Source organism: Metarhizium robertsii (genome assembly GCF_000187425.2).
Source record: "Metarhizium robertsii ARSEF 23 chromosome Unknown MAA_Scf_4, whole genome shotgun sequence".
In the NCBI taxonomy this organism is placed as follows: domain Eukaryota; kingdom Fungi; phylum Ascomycota; class Sordariomycetes; order Hypocreales; family Clavicipitaceae; genus Metarhizium; species Metarhizium robertsii.
The window spans coordinates 3,778,144-3,802,476 of NW_011942182.1; the positions used below are offsets into that span (position 1 = coordinate 3,778,144).

The following is a 24,333-nucleotide window of genomic DNA, read 5'->3' on the forward strand; positions in this document are numbered from 1 at the left end:
AGATTGTGAATATATACACTAGTAACACTACTGATACAATCTAGTGTTTGACGGCTTCAACCCTTTTCTGATTTCCACTGACATCATTGATGTTGACACGTGGCCACCTGAAGATGGGTTATCTTAACCACATCTGACCAGATTCATTGTGTTGGGATAGAACAATGTTACTATCGTTCTACCTATGAACACCTGCGAATCATGTCAAACAACACCAATTACGAAATCTCAATGCCAACTACGGATAAGCTCCGTGGCATGGCCAATTGGCCTGAGTGGTCAACCAAGGTCCAACTTGCCCTGGTATCAATGGGTCTCTGGGGTCATGTTAAAGGAGAGGTGATACGACCAGCGGATGATGCAACTGACTGGGTCAAAAACGACTCCAAGGCAATATTTTTCATGATCAACAACATGACCGAGACGACGCAACAGAAACTCAAGCAAGCTGGTTGGGGACGCAACAGAAACTCAAGCAAGCTGGTTGGGATATAGACAATGCTACAGCCATGACCACATGGAATCTGCTGAAGACGTCTGTTACAAAGATTACGGATGAATCTCTTGCTGATCTCTTGATGAGATTCCCACACTATAAACGCAAGGATTTCACCACGTTCAATGCGTACATTGCAAAGACACTGTGGGCTTGGGATACAATCATCAAAGCTGGAGGCTTGGACGATAAGTTCTTGGTAATGACCCTGATGAATGGTATCAAAGACTCCTATCCGGAATGGTATACCAACTGGAAGCATGATTGCGATAGAGGCAAGTTTCCAACCAAACAGGATTTCTTACAGTTTCTCTCCGCCAAGGCGGATGACGAAGAAGCTGCCGGAACCCGTATCAACTTGTCCGTCCAAACAGCCAATCAGCTACCACCTATGCCAGCAGGAGCCAAAGGGTCAGACCAGTGTTACATTCATACTAACATGACACACACGAATGATAACTGCTGGTCACAACACCCAGAAAAACGACCGTCTTGGCATAAAGGCAAACGCAAAGGCAAAAGTCCAAATCAAGTCGGTAACCCAGATATCATCCAGCCGATGAACCTTGCCATTATGGCGACTGCCTTATCTTCTGATGCGGTAGTATTGGATTCAGGAGCTGCAGAACACTGCTTCAATGACCTCAAGTGGTTTGCACATATTGACTTCCACGATGAAGACAGTCGCTATATTGGGCACAATAACGTTCCCTACGGTCGTCAAGGGATTGGGATAGTGCATCTTGCAGCGAATGGGAAAACACTTATCCTTCACAACGTTGGATACTGCGCGGTTGGCACTGCAAATATCATCGCGACGAGCATCTTGGAAAAGAACTATGGACTGGTTGTTAATGGCCAAACCAAAGAACTGGTTTTCGCAAATTCAGGGCATAAGGTATGCTCGTATGAATGGCAATCGGGAGTAGGATTCAGGGCATAAGCTATGCTCGTATGAATGGCAATAGGGAGTAGCTGTTCTTGATGTCAGACCACAGTCCAAACCGCACGTCAACTTTTCGGTTCTTCCCAATCGAGCTACGACTAGAATGTTGATTATGGCCTGATGCATCACCGGCTCATGCATGCTGGTGCAGAAAGAATTAAACGAGCTTGCAAAGCAGCTGGGATTGAGTTGAATGAATCATCTATTAGGGAATTTCACTGCGAGGCATGCTACCTCGGCAAAGCGGATGCTATTATTAGCAGGGCCAAGTTTGAGCCAACAGCCTTTCTAAGTCATGTCTACTGGGATCTGCTACAACACACTCCAGTTGGATATGGAGGATACCGTTGGTCTCTCCACGGCGTTGATGGATATACTGGCTTCCAATGGATCATGTTCTTAACCAGAAAGAAACATGCACTGCCAAAACTAAAGGAATGGAAGGGGAAGGTGGAGAAGATGAGTGGCGGGCATCAAGTTCAAGCCTTTGTCTTCGACAATGGTGGCGAGTTCAAATCAGATAAGACAACTGAATGGGGCACCAAGGAAGAGGTCAAAATCAAGTACACAACACCTTATGCCCATGAACAGAACGGCAGAGCCGAGAAAGCTGGCAAAGATATTGCAGCTGGAGCCCGCACAACGCTTATTCAGCTACAATTACCTCAAGAACTATGGCCTCTCTTCATGGAAACCAGTGTATATATTCACAATCTCCTGCCATCACGATTCCAAATAGCGCTGTAAAACCGTCAAGTAGCCACATCGCTTCAATTACGGACCAATCTGCTGTTCAGTCGTAGTGGAAATTGGTCGTTGGTCGGAACTTTGCGGAAGCTTCAGTTTCGAGTTTTTGGAATCTGGAATGATACCCGTGGTCTTTGTGTCGAAGTTGTCGGTAATGTTCGCTCAAAATTTGAACGTCTCTCTGTGTTGTGCCCGCCCCTTTGCTCGAAGGTTTGAATTGTCGTCAGGCATGGGCATCATGCCATCGCAAATAGAGGGATTGATGAGTAGCCGCTGTGCCAGCCTGATCAACTAGTTAAAGTGTCAGGCTGTTGTATGATTGCACATCAACGGTTATGTCAGTGGAATTGACGAGGGCTCATAACCTGTTGAACGTCACAGCGGAACACAGATGAAAGGAGTGCGTTGATTCTCTAAGCTAGAGATGCCGCCAAGGCACGCTATTTATGGAAGGCGCAGGCTGGACCCTGCACGTGATGCTGTTTCATGTTCAACACATCTCGCCCTGCGCACACTCCAGTGTTTACAAATTAATAGATTGGGTATATCACACCAAATATAATAAAATATGAAGATGACGGTGCAAAGAAACTTTCATGATGATGCATAAGTTTGCGCTGGCTTTAATTGGCACAGCATCTATACGAATCATTACTTGTGTGTGCCTCAATCGTCGAATTGTGACAAGGATGACGACCATGGGTTCGTTGTCGCAAGGCCCATCCGATCTGATCCGCGATATCTTAGTTCCGAGACATTGGAATCCACAAGGACGGAAAGAGCATTGTGAGATCATATAAAACCCAGTAATTTCTCCCTATCACTCCAAGAAACGGGTCACGACTGGACTTGCTTGAAAACAACAAAGGCCGACATGAGATGACCTGCAACCATGCACCTTCGCGTACACTCCCGTTGTGGCTTGTGTGGCTTTCTATTTTGTGCAGGAGATCGGTTCTACACCTGTAAGTAACAAAATCTGAAGTTGGCCAATATTCTTCGCTGACATTGTAAATTTCTATTTCAGTGACGAATGAGGGCCAGTCTTGGCCGGTGCAGCTCGTCAAATATGGGGTGTTCAGTTTCCCGGAGTCCCGTTATTGTGCAAGTTGTGGCGATGAGAGACTATGTCGCATACCTGACTGTAAAGGATGTCGCCAGTCAAAGGAGACTAGCACAATACATGCGAGCTGTATAGCCCTGTTTCTGAGCCAAATGTCGAGGTTTTGCAGCCATAAGACGAAAATCAGCATTCAAGACAAGTGTTGCCTTCTATGGGTGGCAGCAACATGGAAGAATCTTTGGCAAGGTTACCCATATCTGAACATTCAGCCCAAATGTAATATCTATGTCTCTGATATCGACACCATTGTTGAGGACTTGGGCGGTTTGGAGGCCGTACCTGGGGATATCAACACCGTTGTTGGGGAGTTCGGCGGTTTAGAAAAGCAACTACAAAAGCTACCCCGGGATATTTACTTCATGATTCAGGACTTGTGCAATGACTCATGGTATTGCAGCGTTTTGCACCTTGGTCGTCAAATGTGGGCGCTCCAGGAGAACAGCGACCACCGGGGGCAAATGATTCCCCTTGTTGACATCAAAGCTTGGGTCCGTGGCGACGCTCCTCTGGTTGGAGACACCTCCGGTGAGCCCGTTGTTCGTTTGTCAATTGATCTTCGTGGCCTAGCACGCATTGAAAGGCTGGAAAAAGCGGAAGACAGCCGTCGGTCAAACCACATGTGCTACATTGTCGAAGTAGCAAAACGGTTCAAAGGGGTGTCCGTGGAGTTCCAAGTTAGTCCATCTGCAGAATGTCAGACGCATATCACTAATGGCTCATAGTTTGGTATGGCCAGATTGCGGGGAGTGACAGGCCCAATCCATATTTGGGACACTCCTTGCCCCCCACCTCTGTTTAGCAGCATTGTCGATCATGATATTACCACCCGAAGCGACGACCTTCAGGCGTGGCATCTAGGCACGGTAGACTTGTCTCTCTGTACTGGGATGACTTTTTTTGTTTCCCTCGGTTCCACGTATGCTGTTCATGTTCACACAATGGCCCAACCGTTCGCCTACAGAACTTTTTTGAGTCTTCCACTTGAAAGACGAAAGGTCGTTGCTTGGATTTATGTGCCTATACAGGGTCAAGTAGAAGAGCTGGGGTTCACCAAGCTGCCGAACCGGCCAGGAAACTTTATTAAACCACAGCATTTGTTGGTACGATAACGACATGTCCGCGTGAAATTTGTTACAGAATCTAACAGCAAGCAGATTCGTTTCGACTCCGGTGTTGATGTTCTCATCGGATCTTATGAAAAAGAGCCTCGAGATTTTGTATCACTCCGATGGCCCCAAACACTTATATACAGAAAGAATGACACTCTTCCGATCGATTTCGTCGGCGCTGTTTCCAAGAACAAAAAGAACAAATTACGCAACAAAACCGCCCCAAGATGGTCCATTCCCAGCCAGCCGACATTAGAAAAGCCACGCATCTCGTCGGCTTCACTTGAAGATGTCTCTATAATCAAGGTTTACCGTGTTTCTGGAACAGACTTATGCAGAGGGCTTATAATACAATACAAAAAAGGTGGGAAACTAGCTCTTGGACAATGCAGACTCGGAGTTGACGAACTCAAAGAATACAAATGGCCGGCGCGTCTCTGTTTCACCAAAGAGATGGCTGGTGTCAAGGTAGAATGCCTTGAGGATCACAATCATGTTCATAAACGAACAGTTTGGACGTGTTGCAAAATGAGCGGAGTTTTATATTGTTGGTTCAATCAGGATGAAATAATGTTCGAGCATAGGTAAACAAGCAATAGAGATCTGTAAAAGAGTGAAACATGTCTGAACCACGAATTCAGTTTCATCCGGCCTTCTCCTTGGGCATTTTCTTTGTCTTTCCCTTGCCTCTCCGTTTGGCTCTTGATTTTTTGTCCTTGCCCTTTGCTTTGGTCCTTGCTTTGGTCTTTCCTTTGCCCTTATCCGGATCCTCCGAACTTTCAGAATCCGAAGAGTTCGAAGAGTCTGAAGAAACGGACACTTCAAGATTCCAGGCCCAACAACGAGCTTTGTCCGCGATAAAGCCCTGTACTGGCATGTTTGGATTAAGCCTGATTTCCCCTTCTCGCCAGAAATCCCACGGAAAATGCTGCTCAGATTTATCCAAGCGCCGAATCTGGGTCCGGCAGTTCCCATCCCCGTCTTGAAATATTTTGACAACCTTAACAAGAGTGTAATCCCCGTCGTTGACCACCTGGGATTGGTCAACGTCCATCTGAGATGGAGCAGGGTCCGGGAAAGGTATTCTTCCTCAAGAAGCGTGCTTTTCGGTTTCGCCTTGGACCCGAGCCTTGCTGTGAGCCAAGCTTCTTAGGCCGAGGGCAGATAAGCTTGCGACGTTTGCGCTGTGGCACAAGCTTTTCGTTAGACCCGCCGTCCTTTCGTTCCGCGGTGAGTTGTCGTTTGACCGGGAGACGGCGAAGGTTGTAAGCTTTTCTGAAGCCACGACGACTAGACGACCGCTTTTCCATTTCTTGGGGCTGGCTCACTGTGTGGTTGGCACTGATGCTTGCCTGGCACTCCTCATCCCATCCTTGACCAGTTGGCGAAGAGCTAAGGCGAGAATCCATGGGCAGAGTATTATCTGCTGTTTGGTGTTTCTGAACACCCTCCATCAAACCTCCTCGACGCGAGACTGGGCGGCTGCATCCCGACGGTGTTGTTTGGACCGAGGCGGGTCGAGCCACACTATGCAATTCGTCGTCGCTCCGCGAAACCATGCCACTAATGTGGCCGTGGTCAACATTGACGCTATGAATCTGGCTGCGCTGGTTTGACGACACGATAATGCAATTCTGTGATTGAGAATGCTGGACGGGGATGGTCGTGGATGCAAGACAGGGTTGAAAAGGAGGTTCTACATTCTCCTCTTGAAGTGCTTCATCCCTTGGAGGCAACACAGATGCGGACTGCACTGACCGACGCTCGGAGGCCAGCGAGACGACACCAGGTCTTCGTACAGATGTAGGCAATACCGAGTTTACGCCATCATTATGTTGTTGTATTGCCGGAGACACCAACTCATCAGAGTCAGTGGCGATCCCCGGGCCACCGAGGGCTCTTGAGACGAAAATCACACCTCTCGGAGAGTTTAAGGCTGATGAATCAGAACTTTCTCGCTCCCCCGCTAAGCAAAAATCCTGGGTTGAGCTCCCTAGGCTCGAGTCTGCAATTGCAGTACCTTGAAGTTGGGTTTGCAATTGCTCACTGACGTCTTCTGTTGGACCGTGTCCGACGTTAAGCATGGACGCCACAATCGCAGAGATAGAAGGAAGTGAGTCGTCAGGATGCTGGTCGTGTGCAAAGTGTACACGCGGGACATCTTGTACCATCACTTCGGCGTCACTATCTGTTTCAGACTCGGAATCGGACGGGATCGATATCACGTCATCCAACGTGGGATCGATATCACGTCATCCAAAGGCCACGGGCGATCAAGAAAGGACCCAGCTCTCGCAGTTTGTGCCATCATGTCGGTGTACCGCCCTAGAAAGCTGATGAGATTTGAGGGGTGGAAGCACGTGAAGTGCTATGGCTGTCCGCGTCTCTTACAAGTCAAAGGCAGCGAATTTGTGAGGAATGATAAAGTTAAGGTCAAAAAGTTTTATGCAGCGTCATGGGGGGGGGGAGGGGGGGGGAACCTCTTATATACCCATTCGAACTCAGCATGGCATCCCTCGCGTATTACCAAAGCCTCGTCATGCCTCCGAACTTCCGCTCATGTCACCATGCAGTCCAGGGGTTGAGTTTATGTAACCCATGGACAACATCATCTTCGCCTGTGTTTCTTGCTTAGCAGCCACACGGCATGAATCATTCCGCAGACCATGTTGTCGAGATGCTGGGAAATACTAGTGCGTACATTCAGCTAAATGTGTGGACGCTAGAAGCCTTCTAACAGGTCAAAGTCATTTGGAATGAGATGTCACGATCTAATAGTTCGTCGCGTTGCTGACAACTCTGGTCAACGCAATTCTCTATACTTTGTCCATTTAGCCGAGAAGGTTTTCTGTCCCCATTCCACCATTACTCAATCAGACGTATCAGCACGGTCCGAATTGATCGCGCTCGATACTTTTACAGAATCATTGGCTTGAGGCTCGTGGGTGGCTTTTGGAGGTTGCCAGTCAGGAGAAAGCTTGGGAGAGTGAGCCCAGGACTTTCTTGCCAGCTTGTGGTGCCGAAAAAATCGATGGGCCGATTTTCATCTCCAAAGGCCTACTAGCCTCTGTACAACTCACTGTAAGTCGGTCCTCTTCAAATCTCCCTCTTTTTGTACCCAGCATTTGTCATCCATAAGCCCTCGCCCAAGGGTTCTGTCACGAGTAATTTGAGATCGTCTTCCTGGATTTCCCTTGCTTTCTCCTCTCTCTTTCCCAGTCCAATTCGTGGCTCCTCGTGCCGCGAGTTTGGGACAACCCTTGTGCTCCAAAAGGGAGGACATGATTTGGGCGGTAAACTGTCCGATCTGTTTGAAGCTAACGAGTGGATTGACGGCAATCATGACTATCTGTCGATGGCATAAACAATAAATACACATATCCGCGCGGTGTTGGCGGCAGTCTTACGCTTCGGGCGCATCTACCGGGCGACCTGCTTCTTGCCCTAGGCCTTCAATCTCCATTGAATGAACATTCGAGACTACCTTCACCCAACCAGTTTCATCAGCGGTGTTACAGCTGCTCGGGTTTAGATTTATGGCGAGACCGGTGCCCTGCGACCCATCAGCAGCATCGGGCATACGCCATTCCAGGCTCATTCCTGGAAATATATCCACAGGAACAATCTTTTGTACGTCCTTAATTGCGCTGCTGATATTCAGCTCTCTATTCTTGTCAGAATCCCCGACGAGATGTTCATTCCGGCGGGTTGTAGGTACTGTCAACAGTTCAAATAAAAGTGCTGACCCGTTGATCTGCCCAGAAGCATCCCCAACTTCATCGTGAGATCCAAATAGAAGATCCGAAGTGCCCAGATCGAGAGACGGTAGAGCGGAAGGAATATCATGAAGAGTGGTGGGACGCATCGCTATGATATCGGTCTGAACCTTGCTGGTCGCCATTGACCCAGTGCTGGGGCTGGTAGTCTGTTCAATAGAGGTGGTGACGATGATAGCCTTATTTAACTCCCCGACTGGGTGGAAAGCTCTGTTGCCGTGCTGTGGCTGAGTCTCTAGCCAGCGATCTCCGATGTCAGGTGTAGAGGCCTTATCATAAGATTGCTTCTCCTTCCTCCAGCCCTGAATGCCTAAACCGCGGCGGTCATCTGCAGTCATCTTACGATCGCCATGATCCAATGGGAACTCTGTGTCAATGTCCCAAACTCGAGCATTATGATCGCAGCCGGTCTTGCTGCAGTGATCTTGGACAACTAGATCCGGCTCGGTTCCAGCACCAGCATCAGGCGCAGCGGAAGTTCTACGGACAACGGACTCACCGACGGCACTCAAGGGAGGCGTGGAAGCACAAAGAGACGGAGGCGGAGAGACGCTGCATCCTGGTTAGCTGCAAAGTATTAATGATCGTCTGTTATGGAGAGGCCTTACGGTATAAGGAGCTTTAAATCGGGAAACTTCTTGGTCCTCTTTAGTCGGTTCTCAGCGGGTTTCTCCTTCCCACTTTTCATCCACAAGCCATCTTCCGCATGTTGAGGAGACTCTATAGAGTCTTTACACTTTCCTTCTCCATCCTTGACTTGTTTCTCGCTTGGTGCAACTCCGAACCAATTATTGGCTTCCTTCAACGCGTCTTCAGCCGAGTTCTTATGCTTCAAGAGAAAAGACATAATCTGCGCCGTGCTGAATTTGAGCTCTGGGACTTTCTTGGCAAAGTCTCCTGCAAGCCTGCTCAGTTCCAAAATTATCTCGTCATCAATGGCGTCATGTCGTTTATCGGGCTTGAGCACGAAGCTGAACAGGTCTTTGGTCACATCTGAATCTGCCAACGGAATTTCAAGCTTCACGTCAATACGGCCCGGTCTTATGAGCGCTTCGTCCAAATTTTTAATATGATTCGTAGTCATGATCAACACCCGCCCTTCTTGAGATGCAACACCATCCAGGGTGTTTAAGAGTCCTGACAGCGAGAGTGCCTTTTTTGCCTTTTTGTCCGAACCCTGTCGATCCGTCCCAATAGCATCGATATCCTCCAGCAAAACAACACATCTCCCAGGAAGGCTATTGAACAGCTCCTCCAGCGTCTTGTCATCCACGCTTGGGGCACTAATGATGTATATGTCGAGATTGAATTCCCCGGCCACCGCCGAGCCGAGGCTTGACTTTCCAGTGCCAGGCGGACCATGAAGCAGATACCCCCTTCGATATGGAATGCTGCGCTGAATATACCATTGACGTGTCTCTTCGCTTAGAAAATTCTTCAAGTCGTCCACTAATTCTTGTTTTAGGGAACCGCTGATAATGACAGTGGCAAGCGGCCGTTTCTCCTTTGTTGATATTCTCTTCCAGTAGTCGCCAGAGTTTTCAAACATAGTTATCTTGCTTCCAATTCGCTGCAAGTATTCGAGTCGACATTCTCCAATGAAATCTTTAAGAATTTGCACCGAACTACCTGGGCAACTGATGGCGATGACGTCCTCTTTGTGCAACCCCCTGTCCACAGTTTGCATTTCGAATGAAAGGGTTTTGCGCCTAAATGGAAAAGAAAACGATCCAATCCATGGTGAAAAGGAAATTGGTTTCTTATCACTTTTCTCGACGCCCCCACTGGACTTTCCACCTACCCGAGCAATAATCGATCTTGCTGCATTGTCAACTTCACGAGACGAGACCCAGGCCATAAGCATGTCAAACGACTCGTCTGTAGCTTTGACATGGAGTGTTACAGCTAAGTGAGGTCAGAGGATTGCTTTGTTGTTGCACATGTATACAAATTACTTACTGAAATAATGGTCGATCAGTGATTGCAGCTTGTCATAATAGGTTTTCAAAAACGCCACAAGCCCAAAGACGCACATCAGAGGGGCATAACTGTTCAGTCCCCAAGAAAGGAATTGAGCGAACCATATTAAAGAAGAGTCAGGTCTGATGATGTCCATCAGACGCAGTGGCTCGGATGAGCTCTGCGCTTTCCGTGTCCAGGAAAAGCTTCTGTTCACGAAATTCGACATTGCGATAGTTATCAACGTTTGGTAGATTCAAGAAAGATTAGTTATTTGTGGGAGAGTAAACACTTGGAGTTGAGCATCCACCGGAGAGGAACTGAGCTGGCTTTTTATAGATATTAAATATTTTACCTGTTTTCCGAGACAACAACGCTTGGCCACTTTCTGCTACCACCGGGAGAACTGGAGGGCTTTGGTTTAATCTCCGGCTCAGCAATGTGAAGAGCAACCAACAACTCCTCTGCAAGCCACATCACCATGGACGTTACATCCACGCATAAACGATCTGGTACTCGTTGATCAGGAACACAGAGCCAAAAGCTCGCGTGGTAGTCTTTTAAGACCAGGAAGTGTTCCCTCAGCCGTCTTGTCGCATTCCAAGATATAGTACATCTGGTAATGTTAGTATCGGCGAGCCAACGCATGTCCCGTTTTGGCGTGCACATGCAGCTGTCCCTGTAAGCCCTCATTCATACCTACAATAATGCATGGCTTATACATGCATGGCTGAGACCATCTCCAGCGTCCGAGCATACAATTGTTGCGCTAAAAAGAGCAAAGGTGTTGGCCTACTGAATTCTTTCCAGCAGCTTTTAATGACAGCTTATACGCTACGCGATGACAGTGTGGCAACTCCATTTTTTTTTCTTTTGACTAAATATATTCAAACAATCTGCATCATGGAGGGATATGACCGATCCATGGTATGCGTAGCTTACATCTAATACAAATAAAGAGCACGATGATTATCCGAACGTTTAGAAGCACATTCATTCATTCATCCAGTATGTTTGCTTTGTCCTGCAGGCAGGGGTGACAGAATGTAACCCCTGCATTTGCATGGGTCGCAGTTGTGATCCCCCTATTCAGGAGGCGTGGATCGCAGTTTGCGACCCCTGTTCAATCAAGCCCGGCACAAAGCTGTGAAGTCGTTAGAGAAATAGATTTCCCGATATGACAAACATTGAAATTGAGGGGCATGTCTGGTCGATTTGGAAGACGACTCAATAGGTGAACATATCCCAGATATGGAGCAAAGGCGTTTCCCATTCTTAACGGAGTACGGCTTGGATTTTTGTAACACACACGTACTTCAGAATGAGGTAGGTTTGGCAGTGAGCTTTTTGATAGCTATCTAACGTTGTTCTGCGTGTCAGATCCATTGTTAAGTTAACCTTCACAAGATGTGTGAGATACGAAGCATACCCGGGGCATATCGTCAGCTTCATGCGGGGAGGTCAGAGCAACTCTCTTCTGTAAAAATTTTTCACGCAGGGGATGGGGGACGTCTTCTGCCATGTGAGGTTGTGATGGGATGGCGACGATATACATAAAGCTATCTTGAGCCTAGAAACCACCTAGCACGTCCTGTGCCTCTATAGTGGGCGATGGAGACGAAAAGATTTGAGATGGAGTAACAAACGGTGATGTAGCAATGGCTCGGGCTGAATTGTTAAAAGCCTTAGTCTTGGCGGAGCGTGCTTCAGTTGCTGAGAATAGGATGGTGAACAATGGCATATTAGAGGCTGAGTGAAATGCAAGATACTTGAAGCGTGGATTGCTCTGATAATTTAGCGTAGCGGCCCTATAGGGAAAACTCTCCGGGCGTAATAAACTTACTACTACTACTACTACTACTAGGGGCCCTGAGCGACTGAAGTCGCTGGACGAAGAATACACACGGGGAAGCCAGATGGCGGGTCGTTGTGCACTCGTGATTCATCCATGGGCCAAGAGATCGAAAATTAATTACTTCCCACGATCGCATATGCTGAGCTACCTGCTGCAAAAGGGAAGTGGCTACTTCGGGGCCCGCACGAAGTACAAAACCATCCAAGACTTTCCTTACCACAAAGTCTGAAAAATAGAAATATTGAAGGTGCAAAGGTAGCTATTCAATTTTAGAAAATAGTTCTCCTTACCTTTCAAAATTTTAACCTCTGCATTTTGTGCGGTGTTTTAGGCGATATTGAAGTTGAGATCAAAATGACGTACGTACCAGAGGGTGCCAAAAGGGGGTGGCCGATGCATCAGTCGCCAGCAGTATCAAATGGTTTGCTTACTCAGCTGAACAGAGCTGGAGTCGCCATTTATGCTGGAGCTCCCCCATATGGGATGACATGCTCTGACTGTCTTATCAAACTCACTTCCTACTAATGATGTTCCGCCGTCTCTAATAGCCTACAGAATGGCTCACCTTTCTGAACAAGAGCGTGACACCATCGACCAAAACTCTCTCGGCGACTCGCTCTATACCGTTCGGGAGGCATTGCGTGAGGCGGAACGAAACACTCACCGCGAAGACCCTCAATCGGATGATAGCATAGGAACCCCAGAACGGCCGCGCTTATTCGTGGTAGCGATAGGGAAGCTGCTCTCTATCCTGTCTGCTTCCGATGCATCCCCGCTACTCGCCTCAAGGATGGGAAGGGATTCCCTTGGGTCTGACATCATGGCAGTTCGTCAACGTGTACAGAAAAGCGACTTTGAGTACCAAAATTTTCGCCCATTAGCGCAGGTTGTGATCAAACAGGCAATAGATGTTGACATCTGGTCTGCCGTCATCGCCCTCGTCCGATCAATTTCTCACTCGACTCCACCGCCGAGCCTTCCCCAATCCTTCGAAACTCCGATTACCCATTCATCCGCTTCGCAGCAAGGCTCGGAACAGACACGACGGAAAATTGAACCTCGCGTGTTCGAAGAGATTCGTCACTGTACGCACCGTGCTGTCGAGGGATTCCACGAGAAATATTTTCAAGGACACAAATGGAACAGGCGAGCCAAGCGAATCTGGCAGAGCGTCAGGAGCCGCTATAACGACAATGATAAGAGGTGGACACAATTACCTGACGCAGCCACCGAGGACGAGGTATGTGGCTGGTTGCTCAATTTGCAACAAGAGCTCTTGCCAACCGAACGAGCTGCGTACTTCAGGAGCGACGGACGCAATAAAGTTGGGGCTGACGTGTCACGGCAACTGGATCTTTTTGTCAAAATGAGAAGAGACAAGGCAGCAGACGCGACGCACGACTGGAGACACGTGTTGGTCGTCGGCGAGCTCAAGCAGTCTGACCATAAAAACAAGACCTTATGGCTTCAGGTTGGCAGTGCTATACGAATGGTGTTCGCTCACCAGCCTACACGACTGTTCGTACACGCCTTCACTCTGACTGGGACAGAGATGGAGACATGGGTCTTTGACCGGTCTGGGCCGTACAGCGGAGCTACGTTTGACATCCACAAGGAGCCTGAGAAATTCATCAGTGTCTTGTGTGCATATTTGATGATGAGTGACGAGGAGCTAGGCTTGGACACCTTTACCAACGCAAAAGACAACAAACTATTTGTCACGATGTCTGTTGAAGCTTGCGGAAAGAAGCGGAAACGGCAACTCGAACTCGACCCCAATCCAATCGCCCGTCAGCGAGCAATTGTCTGTCGTGGCACGTCTTGCTTCCTTGCGAAGGCCGCTGGCGCAGCAGAATTTGACAAAGTTGTAAAATACTCTTGGACTTCTGATATGCGACTACCTGAGGCTGATCTTCTTAACAAGGCGAACGAACGTGGCGTTAAGGGTCTCGCGAAAGTGGTTGGCTATCAGGAAGAGGTCAGTAGTATAAGCAGGCTGCGTGAAGGTCTCGTCTTCTCGACTCCGCACAAGTTTCGTGGCGTGTCACGTAGTGCCAATACGGCAATCGCAACCCCCGCCGAGCCACTCAATCAGCCAGTTTCCAGGTCTCAGCGTTGCCAGCAGTGAACACAGAAAGAGGAAGTCATCAGATTGGTCAAGCAATGTGTCTAAGAGATCTCGGTCGAACAGCCAGCCGGCCGAGGCACAAAACAGAGAGAACCTAGCAACCTATCCCGTCCAAGAACCGCAGGGCACTAGTCTTGTTCAGCAAAATCAAGATCAGGCACCTTATGCCAACCGCATCTTTCGCGTATTGGCCATCTCTCCTGCGGGCCGATCCATTAGCCAGTTCAAGGCAGTTTGCGAGCTCCTTGAAGCCCTTCGTGATGCCATCAAAGTGCATCGATCACTCTACACAGAAGGGAAAATTCTGCACCGAGACATTTCCGAAAACAATATCATTATCACCGACCAGGGGAATGCAGACGGCTTCAAAGGCATGCTCATCGATCTGGACTTAGCTAAGGAAGTAGGTAAAGGTCCTAGTGGAGCCCGGCATCGGACGGGCACGATGGAATTTATGGCGATTGAAGTTCTTCTAGGAATTTCGCACACGTATCGCCACGATCTCGAGGCATTCTTTTACGTTCTTTTATGGCTCTGCGCTCGTCGAGGGTGGGCATTATCAGGAGCCTCAGGCCGGCGGCCCAAAAAAAGCATGCTCTCGCGGTGGTATACAGGAGCCTACGAAGATATCGCGCAAAGCAAGCGTGGGGACATGGACAAAAACGGACTAGAAGTCATCCTGAGAGAATTTCCAGAAGATTTTGATAGTGTCAAGCCTTTGTGCAGGGCAATAAGAGATGTCCTATTCCCGCATAAAGATGGTCTGTTCACTGGCACTCCACAGGATCCGAATATTTTGTATGATCCAATCATCAAAGCATTTAATGATACCATAGCAGGGATTGGGTTGGGAGAGGTAAAAATTTGATATGTCTCGCGAAATAGAGTGACTGATTGCCCGTTTGGCTTGTTGGCAAATGATCTACAAATGATTTCGCCTCCCAGCGATATCGCCTAGTGTAATTTAGTGATGGAAAGCGACGTGGTAGGGGCAGTGGCGACAGCGAATTTTTTTTTTGCTTGTTTTTTAAGAACTATAACAATCATATATGTACGGTTGCAATAAATTGATATTTCCGTGCCATTCCGGAAGCTTTGTCTGGTGCCCGCAGTTGTAACGTAGCAGCGAGATTGGTCCATATAAACTGAAGGTCGTCAGTCTTCGGCTCTCGTCGGCTAAAACAACGATGCCCCATTTGCACCATCTGGAAGGCCCAAGTCTTTGGATAAAAGTACAGACTGTAAAATGAGGCCGCTCGGCTCGAAAGAGCTAAATTTAAGCCACGTATGTAGTAGTGATTGTTCGACCTCATGAAAATTCTCCAACAAGTTTCCCCGGAGCCAGCGTTCAGTCTTTCCGCCGTAAGTTAGCAAACAGAGACTCTTATGAGACAACGGGGCCATGTTGTGATGCTAGGTCAGCTTACCGCTTCCCTGACTCCTACTTGACATTGCCGCAAGTAGGGCAAGTCATTCCCTTCTTAACATATGGACAAGTTTCGCAGTCTTCGGCCATACTGGATGACTCAGTAAGCAGATAGTTGGAAATCCTGAGTCCAGCCTGCAGAGCTGTCGGGTGGGCGAATGTTGCTAATGTGTTGACAACCATCAACTTTCAAGGATGTCCGAGGTATATATAGCAACTCCAATAGCATTTGTCACCCGCACATTCCCCAATTATAGCTCACATGACAGTGCGGGCGATGATTGGCTGAGAGCGGTCATGTGTAAAAATCAAGCCCGCTATAAACCCCACCTCTAGCCGTCACAGCCATGTATCGAAGCCTCGCATCGAAAGATTAAACATGTCTGGAAACCCTCAATGCGCTTGCTCTGCGACCTTTTTAACGAGCGATGAATTGGATGCTCACATTGAAGAGCAGAAGGTTAGCCTCCAACTTCTTGTAGCTACAGAACTGACACCGTTTAGTCTTTGAAAGTCACACTTGAAAAGTCAAAGGCGAGCATATCCGCTGCTCTCGGAAGATGTAGCGTCCACATACCGAAGTTCGAAAGCACTACGAATGACAAAGAAGATCCAGCAATTGGTAGGGGGCGCCATTGCCCTTACAGCGGGTGCGAGCGAATCGAACCCTTTTCGAAACGGAAGGAACTGCGTATACACTTCCGAACGCGTAAATTTGTCGCTTAGTCCCCCAGTACAAGCAGATGGTAACGAAAACCCCGCAGATGTTGAATGCAACGAAGTGTGCCAATGTTGTGCCTATCGCTTTAGAGTTGCGAGCAAGTTCTTGAGACATACACCGGATGTCTCAGAGATGGATATGCATCAAGCGAGCTATGCGACAAAGCGACGCGATGTGATAATCGAGCGCGTGGACGAGGAGCTACGGCTTGCGGAAAACCAGAAGAGAGCACGGGGAATGGCAGACGACTACGCAGAGACGTGCAAACTAGTCAAATTGTCTCACGTCGATCTTTCGACCACTGGTGTTGACCACGGTATTGCGTCATCCGTACCGAACACTCTGGATGGTATCAGAAACGCACTGCCGTCGGACACGTTATTAGCAGCAGCTCAAAGCATTAACGAGCCGTTGAAAGTTTGCCAGCCCATAACACAGCTGACAGAATCAGCAGAGGACCTAGCCGCCTTTGAGCCAATGCCGAACTTGACCGCGTACAATGCCCCGATTCACAACGAGATTAACTGGTTGTCATGGATTCAACAAACTGAGGCTTAGAGATGTAAAAGTAATGATCCACGCGATTATATAGCAAGTTCATAATTCACCCTGATGGTTTTACTCTGCATTTTGACCACCTTCTGCGCCAACTTAGCCGGGATCCTCAGTTTAGGCCAGTTCGTAATAATATCATCTTTCGCAAATTCGAACGTAATTGCGTACCCTTCCTTCATCTCGTAATTAACCCGGGCATCGAGAATGACTCTACATATATGTCAGTGCGGACCTCATTTGGGCTAAGAGCCAACTTACACGCCCCCGTTTGGGAACTCCTTCGACAAGGCAACACAGCCTGCTTCAGCGAGTGTAGACGGCTCGATCTCCCATAGCAACCGAGCTCCCTCCTCTTTGGGCATATCGTGTAGGTGTGAGCCCCTGTAGTATTCCACGTGTGACCCTTTGGCCCATAGTTGAACCAGCAGCGAGCGTCGACCAGCTTTTGGACCACCTGCCCTAAAGCAAACGATGTGCCCGGGGTATGCTTTGTATCTCAGCCAGTGCGCCAGCGCGCATCTCCCGAGGACGGTTTCGATAATGATGGTAATACGCTAGAAAGGGTCAAATAGCTGCCATGATAAAAGTCTCGGCGTACTTACCTCATCGTCGAGGACTCGTTCCTTACAAAAGTCTAAACCATATTCTGAGACGAAAGGGAAGCTTCTGCGCTCCATCTGCTCTACATATTCTCCCATAGCCGGATCTTCTAGATCAAAGAAGCCATTCTCTTCGAGGGCCTTTTCTGCAACCTCCAAAGAAAATGTGGTCGAGGCCATGAAGATTCGTATAGACTCTTTAGGTGCCTGAAAAATATTCGTCGATCCCTCATCCTGCGTATTGCCTCCTCGCCTGAAGAAAACAGACCCCACAATATTCCATGGGGAGATTGTCATTACGCCGAGATTTACCCTCCACCCTCGGGGAAATGTAGAGTCCGCCATGAAATTTGGTCTGGCGGGACCAATATAGCTAGCTCCCTTTTGTAGGTCTACAACTTGCCGGGGTCACAATTTGTGCTCCCCTGCCTATTGTCAGGGATCACAAGGCGCAACCCCCGGTCAGGGTTACGACGTGCAATCCCCTCCTATGGTTGAGGTCACTACATGCATTCCTAGTCAACCACGGGGGTTACAATTTGTGATCCTTAAACCAGCACCAACTACGTACGGGCCATACAATTTGCACAGCGTAGACCGAAGCTTGCTTTTTCGGTTATTGGCTCTCGTTTGCCGGATGAGACGGAGCTTGCATGTATTGTGCATGAATATTTGAGCTTGATCTATCACAGTCATGTAGTGATTGGCATGTCAGCGAAGTGTTTGTTGGCTGCTAGGTCAAAAGGCTGTTCAAGGTCGTCTCAATGCATACCAAAAGGCCGAAGAATGGCCCCAGCAATGCATTCATGCAGCACATCCATTACAGCCGATTTGAATACAACTTGCAGGAGCTGCATTCGCACGCCGGAACATGACCTGTGCCGGTTCACCGATACTGATCTAACCGGATGTGTAAACCTTGGAGACAACGAAGAGAACAAAGTTACATATTGTGTTGGAGGGATATCTTCAAGACTGGTGGAAGGAGGCTGTAAGCGATGTAACCACTGATCTTCCGCCAATAAGCAAAGAGGGTTTTCCTGGGATGGAAAATGCCAGCAAGGAGAGCCCATTCTCGGTTGGCAGTGCCGCCGCCGAGGACGACTCGAGAGGAAATGTGCCGGAGAACAAAACCTAATAGGATAGAGGACACCCATTCTGTAAGGGCAGCATCGAGCGTCGCTGACTTGGAGCGTGCGAATGGGTCTGGTTGGGTAAGGGGTTAAAATAGATACAGAGAATCTTCTGTGCCAGACGGACAATATATAAGGAGCATTGCGTTGCCCGGGCTCGTCAGGATAAGGGTACTAACTGTTGGATCGCGACATCTCATTTCGTATGGCTTTGACCTATTAGAAAGCATCTAGCATCCACCCATTTAGTTCATTATATGCACCAGTATTTCCATGCATCAGACATTGTCCTGTCATGCTCGATATAATCCATGACAACAAAAGGGCCAAGGCTAGCGGGATTCTCCGCCGCAGTTCCCTAATGGTATATCTTGGGCCAGGAATAGCGGTGTTTGCCTCGACGTAACGCATTGTGGTCATCTCATACTTTAATCTTCTCCCCAGGGAAATTGACAATGCCTGTTCTGATTTAGTCATATCATTTGAGGCGAATGGGCAATTATGTCACCACAGTATTAATACTGTACTTATAAGTGGCAAGTTTTTACACATAAATGTAATGTGCCGTAGGTGATGTTGTCGGATAACACTGCCTCTGTTGATTGAAACACGCAAGCTTTTTGCCACCAGAGAGGCAAATGGCAACAGTAGTCGTCATACTGCTGCCTCTAGCCAGCAGTATTCCGAAAGAATTAAATATCTTCAGTTTCTAGGGTTTAGGAGGGGGAACAAGAATAAAAAGAACAACAACTTTTGTAAAAGAAGCTTAGTTAACAATGAGTCTCATAACGTGACAGATGTAGTAAGTATAGGCTGCTGCTTCCTCAGAACCCGCACAGCAAGTGCCCGCCAAATATTGCGCAAAAGATGAAACAGAGGTTCTTGACAGCTACATAGGAATGGGTGGATACGTCTTGCGTTCACTATTTAGTGTAAATCCACTTAAGAGACTAAGTAGTGCACGGCGACTACTTCCACTACTTGGCGGGTACAGATTTACGCGGATGATTGGCATCTAACCTCAGTAGATATTCATATTGATGCGGTAAAAGAGAAAGTTTGAAAAGTTAAGAAGTGCGGGTCATGCAGTTTCTAGACTCCTTTCTCCCTCATATATCACGTAACACTGCCGGTGAGACCAAAACCACTCCAACCTGCCGGCGGCAAATAGACGAATTACGCTGATGAAGCCTGACTCAAACTTTGAGGACGATGTTGCAATATCAGAAACATAAGGATATCTGCCATCATGCCTCCTGAAACCTAAAACTACAGTCTCCTTCTCACTGATATTCAGCGTTTGGCCTAATGAGTCCAGGCGAACCTCACCAACACTGTCCCGATGTCCATCTGCGAAATGCAATAACAGGCCACTTATGGCCTTGTCGCCTTTCGTTCTACAAGGGGCAATTATTACCAAACCTGTAAGGTCTAATGAATTGTAGAAGTAATCTTCTTGATTCGTGATTATAGAATGAGGTGAAGAAGTGGGTTGCTGGAAATGTTGGCCAAATTTCGTCTGAAATTGATTTTCGAAAGCTAGTATATTGATGTGGCCGTCAACAGTCCCGTAGAAAATGCGGCTACGTGTCTGAACTGGCTGGTCTACAAGAGCCCATTGCCTTGAGGATCTTGTTGAGTAGATTCCCGCCAAAAAACAGCGGTCCTTGTTAGTTTTGATCTAAACAATTGTCAGTTCCTTGTAGATTGGGATTTGCAGGTGGTCAAACTAACTCCTATGGCGCTATCTCGTCCTATCCAGCCAGAGCCCGTGTAAATTTCCGTGATAAGCTCTCCTTGGTCTACTGGCATATATAGCCAACGTGCATTTGGCATCAATTGATAAAAAGACAGGTCCTCTCCGTCTTTATGGGCATGGATCATAGCTATTTGATAGTTCCATAGAACGGAGTAGCCAGTTATCAGCGGATCGTTACAAGAGAATGCTACCATGCGACTGGCGTCACCTCTGTATCTTAGGTTGATATATGCAAATCGAACTCCCTCTATTGGGGGCACGCTCCATGCTACCGGATTCTGGCCAACAACGGTAAGGGCACGGAGTTTGATGCCCTTAAAAAGCTATTAGTGGAGCCTAAGCAACTTGAAAAGGTTATACTCACATCCGATTCACCAAGAATTGTAAGATTCCTCTCTGAGAGGTCGAAGGTTCGCCACCACGTATTGGGAATACATCCGAATACGGGCAAATGGTCCGGATTAGAGAAAAGTGCTTTTGTAAGACCGAGGTGGTTCTCTCGTGTATATAAACGGTCAGGTATATTCGTTGATGGACGGAATAGAAGTTCTGGGTGTTGTTGGCTTTTAAAATTCGACAGGGATGAGATGTACTCCCCACCCTCAAAGTGAATAAGATTGCACCATATCGTGCGGTCAAGCGTTATACGACATTGCTCAGGGGGTTTCCACAAACTGCGAGCAAGTGTCGTAGCATAATATGATAGTAGTTGTTCGGCTACTAGACGACAAAGCTCTGGCGGAAGTCGCACAACATGGGTTTTGCGGTCTGGGATGGCAATGCCAGCCTGGAGCTTGGAGCTCAAGCAATCCAGCATCCAGTTTCGGCGCCGATGTTTCTCTCCCACGGTGCTTTGAAAGGTATGTCTGGTCGCCTTCATCAGTCGCTCCGAACACTCAAGTTCAGCAATGCGAAGGCACTCTGGATGGCAGCTGATTCCAAGTCCGTCAGCATGATCGCAAACAAGTCCATCACACAAGCTTTCAGCAATCATTCGCTTCCAATTTCTGAAACTGTCTAGAAGGGAAGTCAACACGCGAGATTCTCGGCGAGAGCAGGAATGATAAAGCGTACAGACCGCTACTTCCTCACCATAGGCAACATCGAGTTGACATAGTCCGCATTGGGACGTGATGCAAATCGGCTCAGTCATCTAAAGGCAATGATATATATCAGAGCAAAGTAAATGTATAGCCAACTTGGACAAGGGTACGGGCCAACTCAACATGGTAACCACCTAAAGGTTAGATTGTGCGAGGAGGAAGAACAGTTTAAATACTCCTCAGTTAACTAATATTGGGTTGCTTGGGTGGGGCCCGCCTAAAGTCCGGGAGCTAACAGGCCTATGGTTAGCCGTAGCTCTATTATATGGGTCTGGTCCCTGTGCACATGACTATGTACAGTGTTTATGTATGTTGAGGTTCGTTCGATTACACTGTAGGATTTATACACGCGACCGCGTCTTGGCGCCTAAAATGATATAACGAGAATAACGATATCATAGTACGGATATGTGAAATGATGATATCTGGTTAATGGAATCTGTTGTCTCATTCCTTCATAATTGTGTCCCCTTGGAACAGGAACACCGGTCTCAGACCCTCAAGAGTCTTCTGTTCAGCTCTGTCAATTATCGGGCGGCGTCGGGGGATGAAGAGTAAAATCATACGAACACCAAATGCCTGTTGGTGTTTCCTGCGGGCGGCACTATAACGATTGCTGTTGTCTTGAATGAGCGACTTTTATTGTTACTCACATGTCTTACTTGGGAATTGTCACGCATTGATAGACTGTGTAACGGTTCAAGCTGAATGTATTGACAACTAGCTAGACGACCACTACGAGTATCCAAGGGTGAAGAGGAAAAGAACAAAAAGGAGAGCTCGAGGAGCCCCCTGGGCTCCTGAGCTCGACGCAGCTAGTCTCGCTTACTAATAGGCCCGGCCTGCCAGGCTCCCGCTGGAGAGTCTCTTGATTTTCCACATATAAAGTGGAATGATACGAAAATAAATACTAGTTGTAATACTGTTGTCTGCAAGGCAGCAGCATAACGATTGCTGTTGCCTTGAATGAGCGACTTGATCTTGACAGAGTACGAAGGCTCGATAAGCCTTGATTTCTACAAAAGAGATATTGTGCGGGCGCCCAGCCTAACTAGCCCCCGATGCTCCCACTGCAGTTTCCGAGCCTTCTTGATCAACGCTTTCAAACACAGATCCAGGCCAGTCGACGCTCTCTCCTCTGATGTAAGACATAGACGCAGTTATGAAATAGGCGGCCTCGCTGTGAGCGTCCACGTATTCTCTCTTTTTCCCAAGCTCACCTGATCCAAACAATGGTAGCAGTTGGTAGCGGCCGCCCTCCCTTCGAAACATCCAACAACGTGCTTTACTACCCCAAGCCGTCATACCGTAAACGAAGCTCTCTTGGGTCTCTTTGTTAAGGTACTGCGTTCCGGCTGACATCAGCTGCTCCTCTGCCCCCTTGGGGCCTTTTCCCGGACGCTTTGTTTCAAGGAATAACAACGTTGCGAAGAATTGATTCCCTTCAGGCCCACGAAGCGCTCGTACGGCAGCATCACATCTGTCCCGGCTGTCGTCAGTTGGAGCCCACTGAGGGGATACTGTGTAGCCACGTTCCTGCGGGAACTGCAAGGCCAGATAGGCTGTCCAAAAGGCGTCGGACTTGTACTCGATGTCATGTGCATGAATTTCTTTATAAAGCTGGATTAGAACAGGTGACGTCAAGAGACTCATATTTGGCAGCTTAGAAGGAGCCTAATATATGGGATAAGTTGTGCAAGTAATGAAGTTTGTATCAAGAGATTGGCGGTTAGATAGGCAGTTGTGAAACGGTGCGTGCTGCAGGGTGAAGGAATGGTCATGACAGTCGTGCCTTCTTTATACTTCCCAGGTATTAGACCAAGGACCATTGTCACATCCAAAATCGTAAAAACCTACAGCCACCCAGAAGTGTCCAAACCAAACCAGGCAAAATGTCTCTGCAATAACAGATACGTAATTATTGGATGACTTGTGAACAAAGGACCTATGGCTCAACAGGTCGCTTCTAACGCGGCCGACCCTGGTTATCGGCCATATGGTCCGACCATTCATCCTTTAACTCTTTCAACGATGGATTCAACGGTCACATTTTGTACCCTTGCCCATTGTCAGGATCACAGGGCGCAACCCTCGTCTTGCTGTCAGGGTTACAACATGTAATCCCCTCTACCCGTGTAAAGTCAAGGTTATAACATGCACTCCGGTTCAATCGCAGGGGTTACAATTTGCGATCCCTCAACCAACACCATCTACAAACGAGACGCCGATGTGCACAAAGCATTAACCCATGCTTGCTGTTTCAGGTTAGCGAACGCAAATACAATACAATAATCACTTCTCAAATTCTCACAGCATGATATCGTGCCGTTTCTAGGCCGTTTGAACGTAGCGTACTCATTGGGTGGTTGAAAATGTGACTATTCTCAAGGAGATATCGCTCCTTCAAGGAGTTGTTTTCAATATACAAAAGTCGAACTCTGGAAATTTACCAGTGACAAGTTGGAGCGAAGGTGCGTGTTTCTTCATGTTCCAGAAGCCCTGATGTACATTAAATTTGTCAAGTTGGAGTGACTAGTTTGAGGACGACGGTGTTAGATAACTTACGGCAAACGCACCATTATGGCAGCCTTGAAGTGAGCCGGGGGGTCTCCAGTGTACCGAAGAGGGAAGCGAGTGAGGTTGCGTTGCGTCATGATGTTATGACAGGTTGTCTATGCTTCATGGTGATGTGGGTTCTCCCGGTGGTAGCGGAAAGAGGCAAGGCGTTATTTCAGAGAAGAGGTAAAGATATCAAATATTTATAAAAGGCCAGCTCAATTCCTCTCTTATGGAGCAGATGCTCAATTCATTTAAAGAGTTCACTCTCCCACAAATAATTAATAATCATTGAATCTACTAAATGTTGATGATTATAACAATGTCGAATTTCGCGAACAG

At 47.8% G+C, this 24,333-nt stretch overlaps 7 protein-coding genes across 7 annotated transcripts; 3 read left to right on the forward strand and 4 right to left on the reverse strand.

The window, feature by feature from the left end:
* Window positions 1-509: 509 nt before the first annotated feature.
* MAA_03251 (Integrase, catalytic core) lies at window positions 510-2,189 on the forward strand (the record flags this gene model as incomplete). The annotated part of the gene is made up of 2 exons (XM_007821249.1): window positions 510-1,394; window positions 1,668-2,189. The coding sequence occupies 2 exons, from the start codon at window positions 510-512 to the stop codon at window positions 2,187-2,189; spliced, it is 1,407 nt and encodes a 468-aa protein (XP_007819440.1).
* Window positions 2,190-3,404: 1,215 nt separating this feature from the next.
* On the forward strand, window positions 3,405-4,034 carry MAA_11151 (uncharacterized protein; the record flags this gene model as incomplete). Its single annotated transcript, XM_011413117.1, has 1 exon — window positions 3,405-4,034. The coding sequence occupies one exon, from the start codon at window positions 3,405-3,407 to the stop codon at window positions 4,032-4,034; it is 630 nt and encodes a 209-aa protein (XP_011411419.1).
* Window positions 4,035-5,464: 1,430 nt separating this feature from the next.
* On the reverse strand, window positions 5,465-6,592 carry MAA_03252 (uncharacterized protein; the record flags this gene model as incomplete). The annotated part of the gene is made up of 1 exon (XM_007821250.1): window positions 5,465-6,592. The coding sequence occupies one exon, from the start codon at window positions 6,590-6,592 to the stop codon at window positions 5,465-5,467; it is 1,128 nt and encodes a 375-aa protein (XP_007819441.1).
* Window positions 6,593-7,824: 1,232 nt separating this feature from the next.
* Window positions 7,825-10,385, reverse strand: MAA_03253 (bcs1; the record flags this gene model as incomplete). Its single annotated transcript, XM_007821251.2, has 3 exons — window positions 7,825-8,749; window positions 8,806-10,102; window positions 10,157-10,385. The coding sequence occupies 3 exons, from the start codon at window positions 10,383-10,385 to the stop codon at window positions 7,825-7,827; spliced, it is 2,451 nt and encodes an 816-aa protein (XP_007819442.2).
* Window positions 10,386-12,567: 2,182 nt separating this feature from the next.
* On the forward strand, window positions 12,568-16,844 carry MAA_03254 (Tyrosine-protein kinase, active site protein; the record flags this gene model as incomplete). The annotated part of the gene is made up of 3 exons (XM_007821252.2): window positions 12,568-13,989; window positions 14,111-14,995; window positions 16,080-16,844. The coding sequence occupies 3 exons, from the start codon at window positions 12,568-12,570 to the stop codon at window positions 16,842-16,844; spliced, it is 3,072 nt and encodes a 1,023-aa protein (XP_007819443.2).
* Window positions 16,845-17,095: 251 nt separating this feature from the next.
* On the reverse strand, window positions 17,096-17,620 carry MAA_03255 (uncharacterized protein; the record flags this gene model as incomplete). Its single annotated transcript, XM_007821253.1, has 2 exons — window positions 17,096-17,395; window positions 17,444-17,620. The coding sequence occupies 2 exons, from the start codon at window positions 17,618-17,620 to the stop codon at window positions 17,096-17,098; spliced, it is 477 nt and encodes a 158-aa protein (XP_007819444.1).
* A 4,862-nt stretch (window positions 17,621-22,482) lies between these two features.
* Window positions 22,483-23,088, reverse strand: MAA_03256 (uncharacterized protein; the record flags this gene model as incomplete). The annotated part of the gene is made up of 1 exon (XM_007821254.1): window positions 22,483-23,088. The coding sequence occupies one exon, from the start codon at window positions 23,086-23,088 to the stop codon at window positions 22,483-22,485; it is 606 nt and encodes a 201-aa protein (XP_007819445.1).
* Window positions 23,089-24,333: the final 1,245 nt, after the last annotated feature.